General features: G+C 40.5%; 1 protein-coding gene across 1 annotated transcript in view; it reads right to left on the reverse strand.

The window, feature by feature from the left end:
* Positions 1–6,791: 6,791 nt before the first annotated feature.
* PLXNC1 (plexin C1) overlaps positions 6,792–14,359 on the reverse strand; it is a 735,616-nt gene continuing 728,048 nt past the window's right edge. The window contains exon 34 of the mRNA XM_044087647.1: positions 6,792–7,117. Within this exon, the coding sequence (XP_043943582.1) occupies positions 7,010–7,117 (108 nt within the window). The 3' untranslated portion in view covers positions 6,792–7,009. The remainder of the gene's footprint in view (positions 7,118–14,359) is intronic.

Consider the following 14,359-nt stretch of genomic DNA (forward strand, 5'->3'; position numbering starts at 1 on the left):
CCCTGAATTTGTTTTTTTCTAATTAATGTTTTAATTGTGTAACATATGTAAAAACTATACTCATTCACTGACATGTAATAATTTGGCTTCTTCATTGATTCCACTCGCATAATTCTTTTCTCATTTTGCTTCATTCTGTTTCTGTTAGTTACTTGTTTTATTTCAGTTGTGTGGCTTTGCACTCTGGTCATGGCTGAAAAGGGTTCTTGAACCAAACTACTTACCTGGTTATCAAACATACATACATACATAAATAAATACATACATACTGGTTACTACTGACACCTTCAGACTTGATGTTTCATTATAGCATCTGGAAATAGTATGAAGTAAACATCACAACATTCTAATGTCTAACAATTGGTGCTACCAAGTCTTTTAGGTTTTGGAAGGTTAACTTTAAAGGAAAATATGTTTTGGATATTATACCTTTTGCATCTCACCTGAAGCTGCACTGTTTGCATTGCATGATTGGGAAGCAGTGTTATTACATTTTATTTATAGTTCACACTTAACAAAAATTGAAGAACAGAAGATAAGTAAGCTGAGCCTTAAAGTTAGATGCTTGAAAGCTTCCACAAATAACCTTTATAATACAGAAGAAAAATATGTTCTCATATATGCACAATCTGCAGAATTTCCATTGCCCATATATTGGTTCAAGTGGAAATAAAGTGTAATGTGATTGCATAAAAAGGTTACAAACTATAATAAAAATCTCAGCTTCCATCAATGTAAAGTGTTCTATACATTACAATGGGATGGCATTCATACACATAAATGGTGTTATGTTGAACGGTTGCATGTTTATTTATTTATTTTATATGTTAACCAGGTAGGTGGATTGGTCAGTTTACTCTATTCAGGATAATAGCTTACAGGGGACATTCAAAAGGATGTCTTCATTTTTTAGACAAGCTTTTAATCGGAACTCAAATTTCACATACAGTGTGATTGCCTAGCTGGACAGAGCATATGCTTCTCAGACTTTCCACGGCAGGCTGAGTACAGAGCTCATGATAATAACTAGTACAACAGGCATGCAGTTTCTGTATAAGCATGATTAATAAAACAGATACTTCATGCCACTCTACTTTCTAATGCATCTGTGAAAGACATTACTTGATGTCTACAGGCTAAATTGCGATGAACTTGGATAAATGGAGTTCTAATAGTTCTATTTCTCCTCACATTGTTTTCAAGTGAAGCTGGTTCACATAGGAAGGCATAAAGTAGGGTGCCTAGAACATTTGGATGTTGCTGTAAATAACTTTAAATAACATCAAGTCTGAGAACTTTGAGTTTAAGTATTTATTCACATTTTGTTCCAACATTTGTTATGATACATTTTTATACTGTGTTATCACAACCACAGACACACACACACATACAGAAAGATGCACACATACACATATACACACATAGCTTGTAAAAAAATCCAGTAATGAAATAAAGTTGAAAGTAGTTTAAGCTATAAACAAGTCTTTTTTTCTTCTTTTCCAGCATTTAATAGAAAGCATAATTAATCAAATAGTGAATTCTTTTAAATTCTAAGATTATAACTAAATGCTGTCTTCATATAAAATACACATCTTTTAAACAATTTTGTACATTGTAAACTGGCAGAGCAATCTAATGCAAGTTAAGCCTCTGGCAATGCTATTGTTAGTGTCAAAATTAAAGTCAGCAAGCACACTTTTGTGTTTGAAATTATTTTCTCCCAAAGCATTCATGCAGATGCCATTTTATCTGCACTCTAGCAGAAACAAAACAAATCAAACAATAGAAGAAATTATTAGAAATGAAAAAATAGTCTATTTGTTAATACCTTTTATGCCGAGGCTGATATTTTCCACTACTGTTATTAAAAGCAGGCACAAAATTGCTTTATATAATCCTGTACCATAAATGCTATTTCTGATCATGTGCCACATGTATTATAAAGCTTCATTTCTCTTCATGCACAGGACACTTAGTTGAGTTGTTATGGATGCTATGCTACTTCATCATCCAGTGGATGTTAATGCCATTTTTTTAGGTAATCTACATTCCACATTTGTCATTTCCCAGGAAAGGTATTAGTTATGGTTGCCACATATGTAATTGATAAAGCTAAGTGGATAAGCAACATATCAGAAATGTTAAGGGTGTCTTACTTATGCAGAATTTCTGTATGACTGAGGACTTTATTGCAGTTAGAGATGTGGTCGCCCACGCTAGTTAAGACTTCCTGGAAAGCACGGTAAAAGAACAGGATGGGATTTAGTGGTGATGTTAGTGGTAGCAATGACACCACAGCTTTCTCAAAGTACTGCGAGGGTCAGTAGTGTCCTTAGTATTTTTTCCTAGTTCTTTTATCACATGAGAAAGCACTTCAGATTTGAGTTAATCATAAATAGTCACCACAGCAGAAGGCCTATTCAGCCAAATGTGGAAAGAGGGGAAGAACATGCACAGAAAGGTTGACATAAACCTTTTAAAAAACATGAGGCAATTAAAAAAATCATTACACTGAATGCATTGACTGGGTAAGTAGGACTTGCTCCCTGCAGGACCAATGATAGCACTTGATAGGAAGATTACTTGAGCACACACACACACACACACACACACACACACACACGCACGCACGCACGCACGCACACACACACACACACACACACACACATGCACACACACACACAAAACAAGGCTAATCAACCTTTGACATGGTTTATGAATGTGAGTTTCATTTTTAATATACTGCTAGATATGTGTTCACTTGCACAGATTTTATATTTTTTTATTATGCGTTTTCCCCATCCTGTCAGCTGAACATCAATCCTCATTCTACTGCTACCAAGAACGTTTTTTAATTTTTTCCCATTAGTCAGAGAGTCCCTGTTGTGGAGATGAAAGCTGACCAGAAGGGGTCATCATTCAGGCAAATATGGAGTTGTTTGAACCTTGCTTACATCTGGCAATGTAACCAATAATGGCATTGGTATCTAAGCACTAACATTGTCCACAGTAGCTGACGAGAGTGCCTGCATCACTGACCAAGGCTAGTATGTCCAATGCCCGTGTATGATGTGTGCTACCATCACCTTGATAAGTTAAGCACTCATCCCCAGTTAAAGATGTGCTACCATCATCTTGATAAGTTAAGCACTCATCCCCAGTTAAAGATGTGCTACCATCACCTTGATAAGTTAAGCACTCATCCCCAGTTAAAGATGGTGCTACCATCACTTTGATAAGTTAAGCACTCATCCCCAGTTAAAGATTGTAACTTTGTCACCTACAAGTTTTCAGTGCCTGTGGCAAAGCATCATACTAGGCCATCCCTCCTACCCCTAGGATAGGTGATTTGAAGCTAGACACTCACTTCTACCCCAGGCCCAAGGTACTATTCTATCCTGCATACTCAGTCATAGTCAGGGCTTTACCCCTCCATACCACTGAGCTGAGTACACAGACGTATTATACCATGAAATGAAATTGCTTTGTGACAGCATGTATCACAAATGAAAATGAATCTGAATAAATTGCCCAGTTTTACAGATTGCATAATCAAAAAAGATGCCAAAACGATGAAGTTATTTTAAAGCAGAGTAGACAAAGTGTCACATGATCTGCTCAAAAGGTAATATGAAGGGATACTGTATAAACTGACTATACTTTAAAAAAGAGAATAGAAACATAGGTTCTTAGGTAAGTACTAAGCTAGCTGCACTTGGCCATTTCATGCCTAGCCAATTTCTCTTTTTGAACTTGAATTAATGTATTCCATTTAGTTAGAGATTGACCTTACCCATCCTATGGTCAATAATTATATATTATCCCTAATGAGAATAACTGGGATCAGAACCACAGATAATTTGAGGGGAGTGGGGATTCATAGGTTCATAGGTTCATAGGTGTGTACTAGGCCAACGGCCCTGGAGCCTTTACAAGCCTAGCCCATAGAAATGCCCTGGCATCATGCTGCCATTAGTTCCCAGTGCCCCTATCAAGTAGACCCACTGAAGTGATCCCTGGGGTGAACTTTCTATTTCCCATCCACTCATCAAGATTTCTCTTGAAAAGGGCCAGTGATGTGCTCTGCTTGACATGTATGGGAAGTCTATTCCAGAGCATGGGCAGTCTCTGGGTTATGAACCTGTCCCTCCGGCATATTCTTTTGACTGTGGTAATGAGGTTGAGGTCCCTGGAGCGTGTGGTGTGGAAGGATTGAGATTTCTTTAGATCTAGCATTTCTAACAGAACTGGGTCAGACATGGCTTTGTAAGTCAAGCAGACATCGCCTCTTAGTAGATGATATGAGACAGAGAAAAGCTGGTGTGTTTTGAGTCTGTCCATATAGGGCATGTGTTTAAGGCCCAGGATCCTCTTTGTGAGGTACTTTTGTGGCCTTTCCTGCTGTTGCAGGTGTTTAGTAAGGTGCATGCAAAATGGGGCATTATATTCTATTATTGCTCTAATGAGGGAAGAGTAAAGAGAGATGATGACCTCTTTTTTCCTGGATGCAAAACCCTTGGTAATGAGCTGTGTCACATAGAAGGACTTTCTGACCACAGTGGCAATGTGGTTCATAGGTTGGTACTAGGCTATTGGCCCTAGGGCCTATACAAGCCTAGCCATAACATTTCCCCAGCTATTTTCCCAGGAATTTTACTTCCTTGGTCCTTTGTCTAGCAGGGTGACTGATGCGATCCCCAGGGTGAATTTAATATCTCCCATCCAGTCGTCAAGGTTCCTTTTGAAGAGGGCCAAAGAGGCACTCTGCTTGACATGTATGAGCAGTCTATTCCAGAGAATGTGGAGTCTCTGGGACAGGAATCTATCCCTCCAGCATGTTTTGTTCATTGTAATGACCAGGTTTAGATCCCTTGAGCGCGTGGCTCTGAGGGATTGGGATTTCTTTAAGTGTATTAGGTCCAACAGTTCTGGGTTTGACATGGCCTTGTATGTTAAGCAGAGATTGCCTCTGAGTAGACCATATGCAACAGAGTATAGCTGGAATTTTTTTAGACAGTCAGGCTAAGGGCATCTGCTTTAGGTCTGTGATTCTTTTAGCAAGGTATTTTTGTGGCATTTCCAACTGTTGCAGATGTGTTGTGAGGTACATACCAAACGGGGCATTGTACTCTTTAATGGGTCTAATCAGGGATGAGTACAGAGGGACAATGACCTCCTTCCTCCTGGATGAAAAGCCCTTAGTAATGAGATGTGCAACACAGAAGGATTTCCTGACTGTTGTGGCAATGTGATTATTGAAAGTGAGACCACTGTCCACCTGTGTCCCTAGGTCCCTTATCACACTTTCGGTGTTTAGTGTACTGCCACTTATGTGGCAATTCATGGGTACATGGTTTTTCCCAAAGGGGATAACTATACATTTCTTGGCATTGAGCTTCAGCCCATGGCTCTGGCACCAAGCATCTGTCTCTGTAAGGCCCTTTTGTAGGATATCCACATAATTTGAGGGCTCGATAATGGCTCCCAGTTTGCAGTCCTCTGTGAACTTTGTTAGCTGGAGTCCCTTGGTGTTAGCTTGTACTTCAGAGAAGTAGATGCCAAACAAAAGCGGACCCAGGACTGCCTTGTATTGCAGACACAGGTCACATCTTAGCAGTTGTAGGATACCAAGTATAGTGTCAGGGCCTTGAGTCAGTCCATGTAGGACATGTTGTTTAGGCCTTGTATTCTTTTAACATGATAGAAATATGTTACAACAGTAAGAATAGTACGTTAGCACAAGTTCTACAGAAAAAAATGCTACATAATCAAAAATAACACAAATGCAGAACAAAAGTATTATTTGCAGACATTAATATTTATGAGACATGTATATCTCAATAAAAACAGAGTGGAAGTTGAATGCCACAATGTTCCAGAAGTGATAACTGCAGCGAAGCTTGTGGAGGGAATTTAATCTACATGAATTAAGGAATAACTTAGCAAATCAAAACAGTGAGTTATGGTAGAGATGATGCATGTTTTTAAAAATGCAGGAATATTAGCAGAATAGAAAGCACATTAGCTCTTGTTAATGATCAGATTCATTAGTTTCAATTTAATTTCATTATATTACTGTTTAGTGCTATTAAATATCAAATCAATGAGGTCATTTAATATAACTCAAGTAGATGTGATAAAACATTTGATTGCTGGTGATGTTGCATACAAAGTTGAAAGTTTGTTATAAAGATGTTCTCATTCATGTATCATGTTGGTATGTACAGATATGTAACATTATGAATACATGTGAGTCTATGGATACTGTCTTGTTTGAAGGAAAGAAATGAGAGACCGAGATGGAGATCAGATAAAAATAGACTGGTCAACATAGTTCAGCATCTGTGCTTTTCAATAAAAGAGAATTGAATGATCCCCAAAGACGTCAACCACGTTTTGCTGTGATGTGACCTGAGAGTTAAGAGGTATCAAGCAGGGGTGTAATTAAGTAAATCACTTCCTGAAAGCTGCTTTGTTAAAAAAAGCAATGTGTTAGGCATTTTGCTGATGTAGTGTAAGTAAAGTATATGTAAACTCAATTGTAGATAGTTGAGAGAAAGAAAGAACTTTAAGTAGCAGAAGAATAATGTATTATCTGTACAATAATTGTACCCATTTGAAGGACTGGTTTTGAAATATAAAGGCAATTTTGAACCCCATATTTGAGTTAATAACAGGTAATGTTATGTATGAAACTAGAGAGAGAGAAGTAATTGATGAGAATATTACTATAAAACACTATCCATAATTTTTTTAAATTTTGTGTTCTTGTTTTTTTTTTTTTTTTTTTGCTGTCAGACATTTTCCATCTTTTGAAAACAATTACAGCTGCAATAACTGATAGGTGAAGAAACGTCCATTTTTTGAAACAGCTACAGGAGAAAAGGTATGGTAAGTTGACAGCAAACTTAGAACACAGTTATAAAATGGTGCAGAGAGTCTTAATACATCCATCTTATTTTCTGGACTGCATGTCCACTGTCTCTTTCCTTGAAACAAATTCTCCAGACTACGAAATCCAGGCACAGGTTTTTTTGTCATCAAACAGGGCCTTGGTGTATGCAAGCTGCTTTTTCATATCTTCACAGTTTTGTTCTTCACCTAGCTTGGCATTAATCTGTCAAGGAGAAGAGTAAACAAAGTGTAATTGTTGCTTCCATTTTTAATGTTAATCGGTTACACAACACTTTATACAAATGCAATGTTTTTCCTTTGCTTGTTTTAAGTATTATCTGAAGTAAATGTTTAATGCATATAACTTACCTAGCATATCAGAGACTAAAATACCACAGAACACAAATATAATATATACAAACTTAATATTTTGTGCCCAGCCCCATTACATAGAGGGATGAAGCCTTAACCATGCCCCAGGAGACCTGTGTTTTATTTGAAGCAAGAGCGTCCGAGGGACTGTGCAAAGAAGGATGAGACTGAGCAGCTAACTCAAGCTTGCTCATCCTGGGGGAAGGATAGATAGGAGGCTGGTAGGCCAATGGCACTGGTGACTCCTAGTGGTGGCTCTTTATATTGCACATCTGCAGATGTATGTTCATAGGTTCATAGGTTCATACTAGGCTATCTGCCCTAGGGCATTTATAAGCCTAGCCAGAATGTGTTTGGCTTTTGCCACCCATTTTAAATTTATTTTGCTATGCCCTTTTTCGAGGTTAGTATACTGTGCCTCTGTCTAACAGTGACACAGAAGTGATACCCGGGGTAAACCTACGATCTCCCATCCACTCATCAAGATTCCTCTTGAAGAGAGTCAATGAGGGACTCTTCCTAACCTGAACTGGGATTTTATTCCAGAGTGAAGGGAGCCTCTGGGTTATGAATCTGTCCCTCCAGCATGTCCTATTTATTTCAGTGCTGAGGTTCAAGCCTCTCGAGCGCGTAGCTCGATGGGATTTGGATTTTCTGAGGTGCAGCATGTCCATTAATTCTGGGTTGGACATGGCTTTATACATCAGGCACAGATCGCCTCTGAACAGGCGGTATGCCACTGAGTATAGCTGGAGTTTCTTTAACCGGGCAGCATATGGCATCTGTTTGAGCCCTTTGATCCCCTTGGTGAGGTACTTTTGGGGTCTTTCCAGTTGCTGCAGGTGTCTGGTAAGGTACATCCCAAAAGGGGCATTGTACTCAATTATGGGCCTGATGAGGGATGAGTAAAGAAGCACAATGACCTCCCCTGATCTAGATGTGAATCCCTTCATGATTAGGTGGGCTATATAAAATGTTTTTCTAACCACTTTGGCCACGTGGTTGTCAAATGAGAGATTGCTATCAACTTGGGTCCCCAGGTCCCTAATTACTTCTTCTGTACTTAATGGATTACCACCTATGTGGTAATTTGTGGCACTTTGTTTTTGCCAAAGGGATGACTATACACTTTTGGCATTTAGCTTGAGGCCATGGCTCTGGCACCAGTTGTCTGTTTCTATGAGGCCCTTTTGGAGGATGCTTGTGTCGGCTGGAGAGTCGATTATGGCGCCCAGTTTGCAGTCATCTGTGAACTTGGTCAGCCACAGTCCTTCCATGTTGGCCTGTACCTCCGAGAAATATATACCGAACAAGAGAGGTCCCAGGACTGAGCCTTGTGGGACACCACTTGTAACTGGTTTGGAGTGTGACATGGCTCCAGCAATTCTAACCATGTGGGTTCTGTCCTTGAGCCAGTTTGCAATCCATCTAGTGACATTTATTTATTTATTTCCAGTTTGATAACCGGGGAAGTCCACTGGGCCCGAAAGCCCGTTTTCAGTGGAGGCCCGGGGAGAAAAGCTCCATAATAATACATTACACACAAAAACACTCTGTGTTCTAACAGCTTAACACTTTAGCAATTTCCAAAAATGTAGTACATTTGGCAGTATACTTAAGAAATTAATATAATTATGCAACTGTATTGTTAGTGTAGTAGAGAGAGATAAAAGGAAATTATACATAGATCTTGAATGCAAGAGCAGTAAAACAGACGAGAAGTGAAGGAGATGCAGAAAATTTAAAGGAGAAGAGGTGTCAGGAGGAAGATGAAAAAGAACAGTTAGACTAATATTCATTTTGTGTTTGAGTCAAAAGCACAACTTATAAAAAAGGCAAAAGATTAAACTGTGAGACTAGACCTGCAAGTGGGCAGTGGGAGGAGAACGCTTAAAAGGAATTAATACAGGGTTTAATCAGGGAAGAGAGTGGAGATAAAGAAGTAGAGGGAGGGGAGCCAAGGAGAGAGTTAGAGGAAGGGGGACCAGAGGGGGGGAAAATGGATGTATTAAAATCTAGGTAGGAAGTATACAATTACATTTCCAGTTTTGGGAGAGGTGAGAATGGAGAAGAGATTTGAAGTGTTCATAGCTAGTAGTGACTCTTAGAAGGGAAGGAAGCAAGTTCCATTTTTTAGCTCACATAGGGGTTTATATTTAAGCTGGTGAGCTTATCTATAATGCCCGAGTGGGGTATTGTATCGAAGGCTTTTGCGAGGTCCAGGTAGGCTGTGTGGACCACCTTCCCCTCGTCAATGGCCTTGGTGACTGTTTCAAAGAAATCAACCAGGTTTAAGAGGCAGGATCTGCCCTTAACAAAGCCGAACTGGGTAGGATCCAGTGTCTGTAGGTCCCAAATATCTTTATTTATGAGGTCCATGATGATCCTTTCCATAGCTTTGAAGACCAAGCTAGTAAGGCTTATGGGGCAATAGTTTCCAGGATCCATTGAGGCACCACCTTTATGGAGAGGGACCACTGTTGCTGTACGCCACTCTTTGGGCACATATCCTGTAGTAAGGCTGAGATTGAACAGCAGTTTTATGTTTGGGTTTAGCTCTTAGCTCTTCTTGGAGTTCATGTAGGACGCAGCCCGGGACACCGTCTGGTCCCATTGATGCTGTGTTTTTTGCTTTGGAGAGGGCGGCTCTTACCTGAGCATCTGAGATGTCAGGGGGGCAGCACTCTGCGGGGATAGATTTTTGCCCTTTGGGGGGGGGGGGGGATTTTGCGCTGAACATGTCAGCTAGGATGTTGGCAATGTCTGTGGGTTTGGTGTATTTTTTGTCATTTTGGACTAATTCTGAGCATATCTGGGAATTACCACCCAGGTTCCTAACATAACTAAAGAAAGCCTTGTGATTATCCTTAGTGTCCTGTGCAATTTTTCTCTCGAAGCTGGCCTTAGACAATTTTATGAGTGCCCATAGTTTTTTGCTAATACTGATCAGTGATGCCTTCCCTTTTTGGGATTTTGCTCTATCATTTAGTAGCTTCCTCCTTCTATTGTATAGTTTGTTTATGGCTGGGGTCCACCAGACAGGACGTCTGCCTTTGGAGGATTGGGTCTTGGTTTTATTTGGGATCGCATGATCCATGCATTCCTGAATGTGTTCATAGAATGCATTTATAAAGGATTCTGCGGTCTGGGCCGTATTTTCCACAGGCCCGAGGGTTTTGAAGGATTCCACCTCAGTTTTGAGGAGTGTGAAATTTGCTTTAGAGAAGTTTTTCACTGTGGTTTTCTGGGCAGGGGGTGGGGTCGGGATGTGAATATCCAGTGAGATTAGTTTATGGTCTGATCTTACCAGTGAGGGATACACTTCTGGTCTGGAGCATAGAGTCCCCATGTTGGTGATGATCAGGTCCAGTATGTTTTCCCCTCTTGTGGGAGTGGTAACAAGTTGTTCCATAGCATTTGAGTTTATAAATTCTAGGAACCTTTGGGCTAGGGTGTTGGAGCTAGAGTAATGCTCCCAGTCTATGTTTGGGTAGTTGAAGTCACCCAATATAATGGTGTTTGGAGAGACCTTCATATTTTCCAGTGTTCTCAGGAAGGCCGAGTGGGGTTCCTGGGTTTGGGAGGGTGGTCTGTAGCAAGCTATAAACTGGAAGGCAGTTTTACCCACTGTTAGTTGCACATGGATAGTCTCTGATGCTTCGTGCTTTGCCACCAACCTGGAGGTGTGGGTATCTTTGATGAATATCGATACTCCCCCTCCTTTTGTGGTTCGGTCCAAGTTTTGGGGCCGAAAAGCATGGTATCAGGTATAACCTGGTAGTGCTGGGGTGCTCTCGGGAGCCCTGAACCAGGTTTCTGTTACTGCACAGATATAGATGTTCTCCAGGATAAGGAGAGTTTCGAGTGCATGCATCTTGAGGTTTAGACTTCTGGTGTTGAGTAGCATTACTCTTAGTTTCTTATCCCTTGTGATACCTATGGAGGTGGGCTTGTCTTTTGAGCCTTGCCTAAAAAAGGCACTATGGGGGTAGCAAGAGCCTTTGCCAATATCCAAATGCCCAGGGGTGACAGGTGCAAGCCGTCCCTAGTGAAGCATCGTGGCTTGTCGAGCATATCATCCCAAGCTGACAGGCATTGGATCCCCTTTGAATGACACCAGTACTTAAGCCAATTGTTGAAATTTATCATCTTGTCTTCATATTGTGGCATCATTCTTGGTGAGGGTAAGATGCTACTCAAGGTCAGGGTCATACCGGCCTGGGCTACATGCTCAGAGAGCTCCTCTATGTCTCTTTTCATGTAGTCCAGGGAGGTACGTCTCAGGTCATTCATACCAGTATGGACAATGACTGAGTCATATTTGTACTTGCCTTGGCGTGACCTGAGTGCTTGTGTTATGTGTCGGATCCTAGCACCCGACAGGCTGCTCACCATGACCCTCTCCTTGTTCAGCCTGGTGAGTGGGACGTCAGTGTGCCTGACGATAGAGTCACCTATTACAAGTGTATCAGGTGTGTTGTTTAGTCTTAAGGGCTGTGACTGTTCGGCACACTGGCCTTGTGAGATATGTGTTGCATGTGTTTTGTTTTGGGGTAGTGGTTGCTTGGGTGTCTGCTTTGGAGGTCTCTGCTGCTTAGGCAGATCTTTATTTAGAGCCTCTGAGTATGTTTTTGTGTGATTATGTGTTTGGTTTGCTGTCATGGTAGGTCTATGTGAGACTGGAATTGTAGTGAGTGTGGTTTCCTTCTCCTCCTGACTGGTTATGCCAGTACTGAGTTGAGAGAGCTTAGCCTCCAGTTTGGCTATATGGTTGCATCTCTCACATGTGTTGGAATTTGTTGGGAGGAGGAGAGGGTTGTCTGTGTACATGAGGCAGTTGTAACATTGCCTCAAGATTCCCAGATTCACCAGCTGGACCGGAGAGGAGATTGACAACTGACCTTTGGACATGCTAGAATAATATTGGGAATTCCTTTATAATTGAAAACAAGGGCCAGTAGGGAGTGAGGGTGTAGTGCTTTTAATTTTTAGTGCTGACTTATATAATTGCTTTAGTGAGCAAGTGCCAGGTAACTTAAGTGCAATGTGTTACAGGTAACTTAAATGCAAAAATGACAAACAGTAACTTTCTTTCAAGTGAAACAAGGAAATAAGTACAGTAAGCAATGCAGATATCACTAGTAATCCACAGAAGCGCTGAGAAGCCGTGTATTAGGTGGAATTAGCATTCCAGGGAAATAACAAGCAAACAAACAACAAACAAGCATATAAACAAAGCTAGATTCAGCAGGCCTGGATCTAGTCTATGCTACAGCAAACAAGGTGTACCAATTTCAGTAAGATACAGTTCAAATATTCAGGCACTATAAACCTTTAACCAGAAATTCCCAGCTCAGAAGGGCAGAGTCCAGCCTGTTCTCCCACAAGAGTGCAGACCACGAACCTTCTTAATGTAAAATAACTGGCCTGAAGCCCAAGTGCTTAAACCAGAACTAATACACTTTAAGAATAACAGACACTGGGCTCTCAATCAGCAGTTCCCAACTTAGAAGGATGAAAGCTACCTGTCCTGCCACCACAGTGCATGCCACAAACCTTCCTAATGTAAAACAACTGGTCTGAAGCCCAAGTGCTTAATCCAAAAGACTTAGAATGATAGCTACACTTTAATCAAGTTACTACCAAGCAGTAATAAATACAATTGAATACTTTAGAGAATGCCTGGATTAGTGCTCAAGTTACACAAACAAAGCTAGATCCAGCAGGCCCGAATCCAGTCTATGCCACAGCAAACAAGGCACACCAACTTCAGTAAGAAGCAGTTCAGATATGCATGCACTATATGCATTTAACCAGAAATTCCCAGCTCAGAAGGGCAGAGTCCAGCCTCTCCTACCACAAGAGTGCAGACCACGAACCCTCTTAATGTAAAATAACTGGCCTGAAAGCCCAAGTGCTTAAACCAGAATTAATACACTTTTAGAATAACAGACACTGAGCCCTCAATCAGCAGTTCCCAACCTAGAAGGATGCAAGCTACCTGTTCTGCCACTACAGTGCAGACCACAAACCCTCTCAGTGCAAAACAACTGGTCCGAAGCCCAAGTGTTTAAACCAAAAGGCTTAGAATGAGTTACACCAAGCAGTAATAAATACAATTGAGTACTTTTAAGATGATGCAAAAGTAAAATTAAGTAGGTAGAAACACAAGTACAGTAAAAGCAGATGAATTTTTTTTTTTTTTTTTCTGAACAAATGCTGAGAACAAAGAAACAGATTTGAGTGCTGAAACTAGAAAACTGGCTAGTTATAAGAAAAAAAAACTAAGCTAGAAGGCTTCCCTCCAACATAGAAGGGCTTGGGGGCTCAGAAGCCTACAAATAGTCTATATCACTTAACAGGAAAGGCAGGAAACAAGCTTACATTTTTTTTTCTGTTTCCCAGATGCTCACTTTGTACACAGTAGGAGTGCCTGAAATCAGAATATGATCTCACTGCACTCAGTTGAGTGAGCAAATGAGATGGGCCCAGAAGGAGTATCCAAACACAAATTTACAAGAGGGGCGGGCAGTTTCAAGGCCACTAAGATTAACACCAAAAACAAAAACAGGGAGGGTGGGACTAACTGAAGAGCAGAGTCAAAACTTCCAGTTCAGTTAATATTCCTGCAACACAGTTAAAATCAATTTAAATACTGTATTTTTTGAAAAAAAAAGTGCAGATAAAGGTACTTAAATTCTTATACGTCCAGTTGAATACAGCTAGTTCTTAGCCGGCCAAAGCTGAGGTTTTTAAGCCGAAAATATTTCACACTGTACCACTTAAATAGACAAGGACAGGAAATCAAAGAATGTGGCTACCCCCACACCTGTAATTACTAGCAAATAATAAAATTCAGCAAGCACTGACTAACTTCCAGTTCAGTTAATATTCCTGCAACACAGTTAAAATCAATTTAAATACTGTATTTTTTGAAAAAAAGTGCAGATAAAGGTACTTAAATTCTTATACGTCCAGTTGAATACAGCTAGTTCTTAGCCGGCCAAAGCTGAGGTTTTTAAGCAGAAAATATTTCACACTGTACCACTTAAATAGGCAAGGACAGGAAATCAAAGAACGTGGCTACCCCACA

The sequence above is a fragment of the Protopterus annectens genome, chromosome 11.part0 (genome assembly GCF_019279795.1).
Source record: "Protopterus annectens isolate FY-2018-M chromosome 11.part0, PAN1.0, whole genome shotgun sequence".
Classification (NCBI taxonomy): domain Eukaryota; kingdom Metazoa; phylum Chordata; order Ceratodontiformes; family Protopteridae; genus Protopterus; species Protopterus annectens.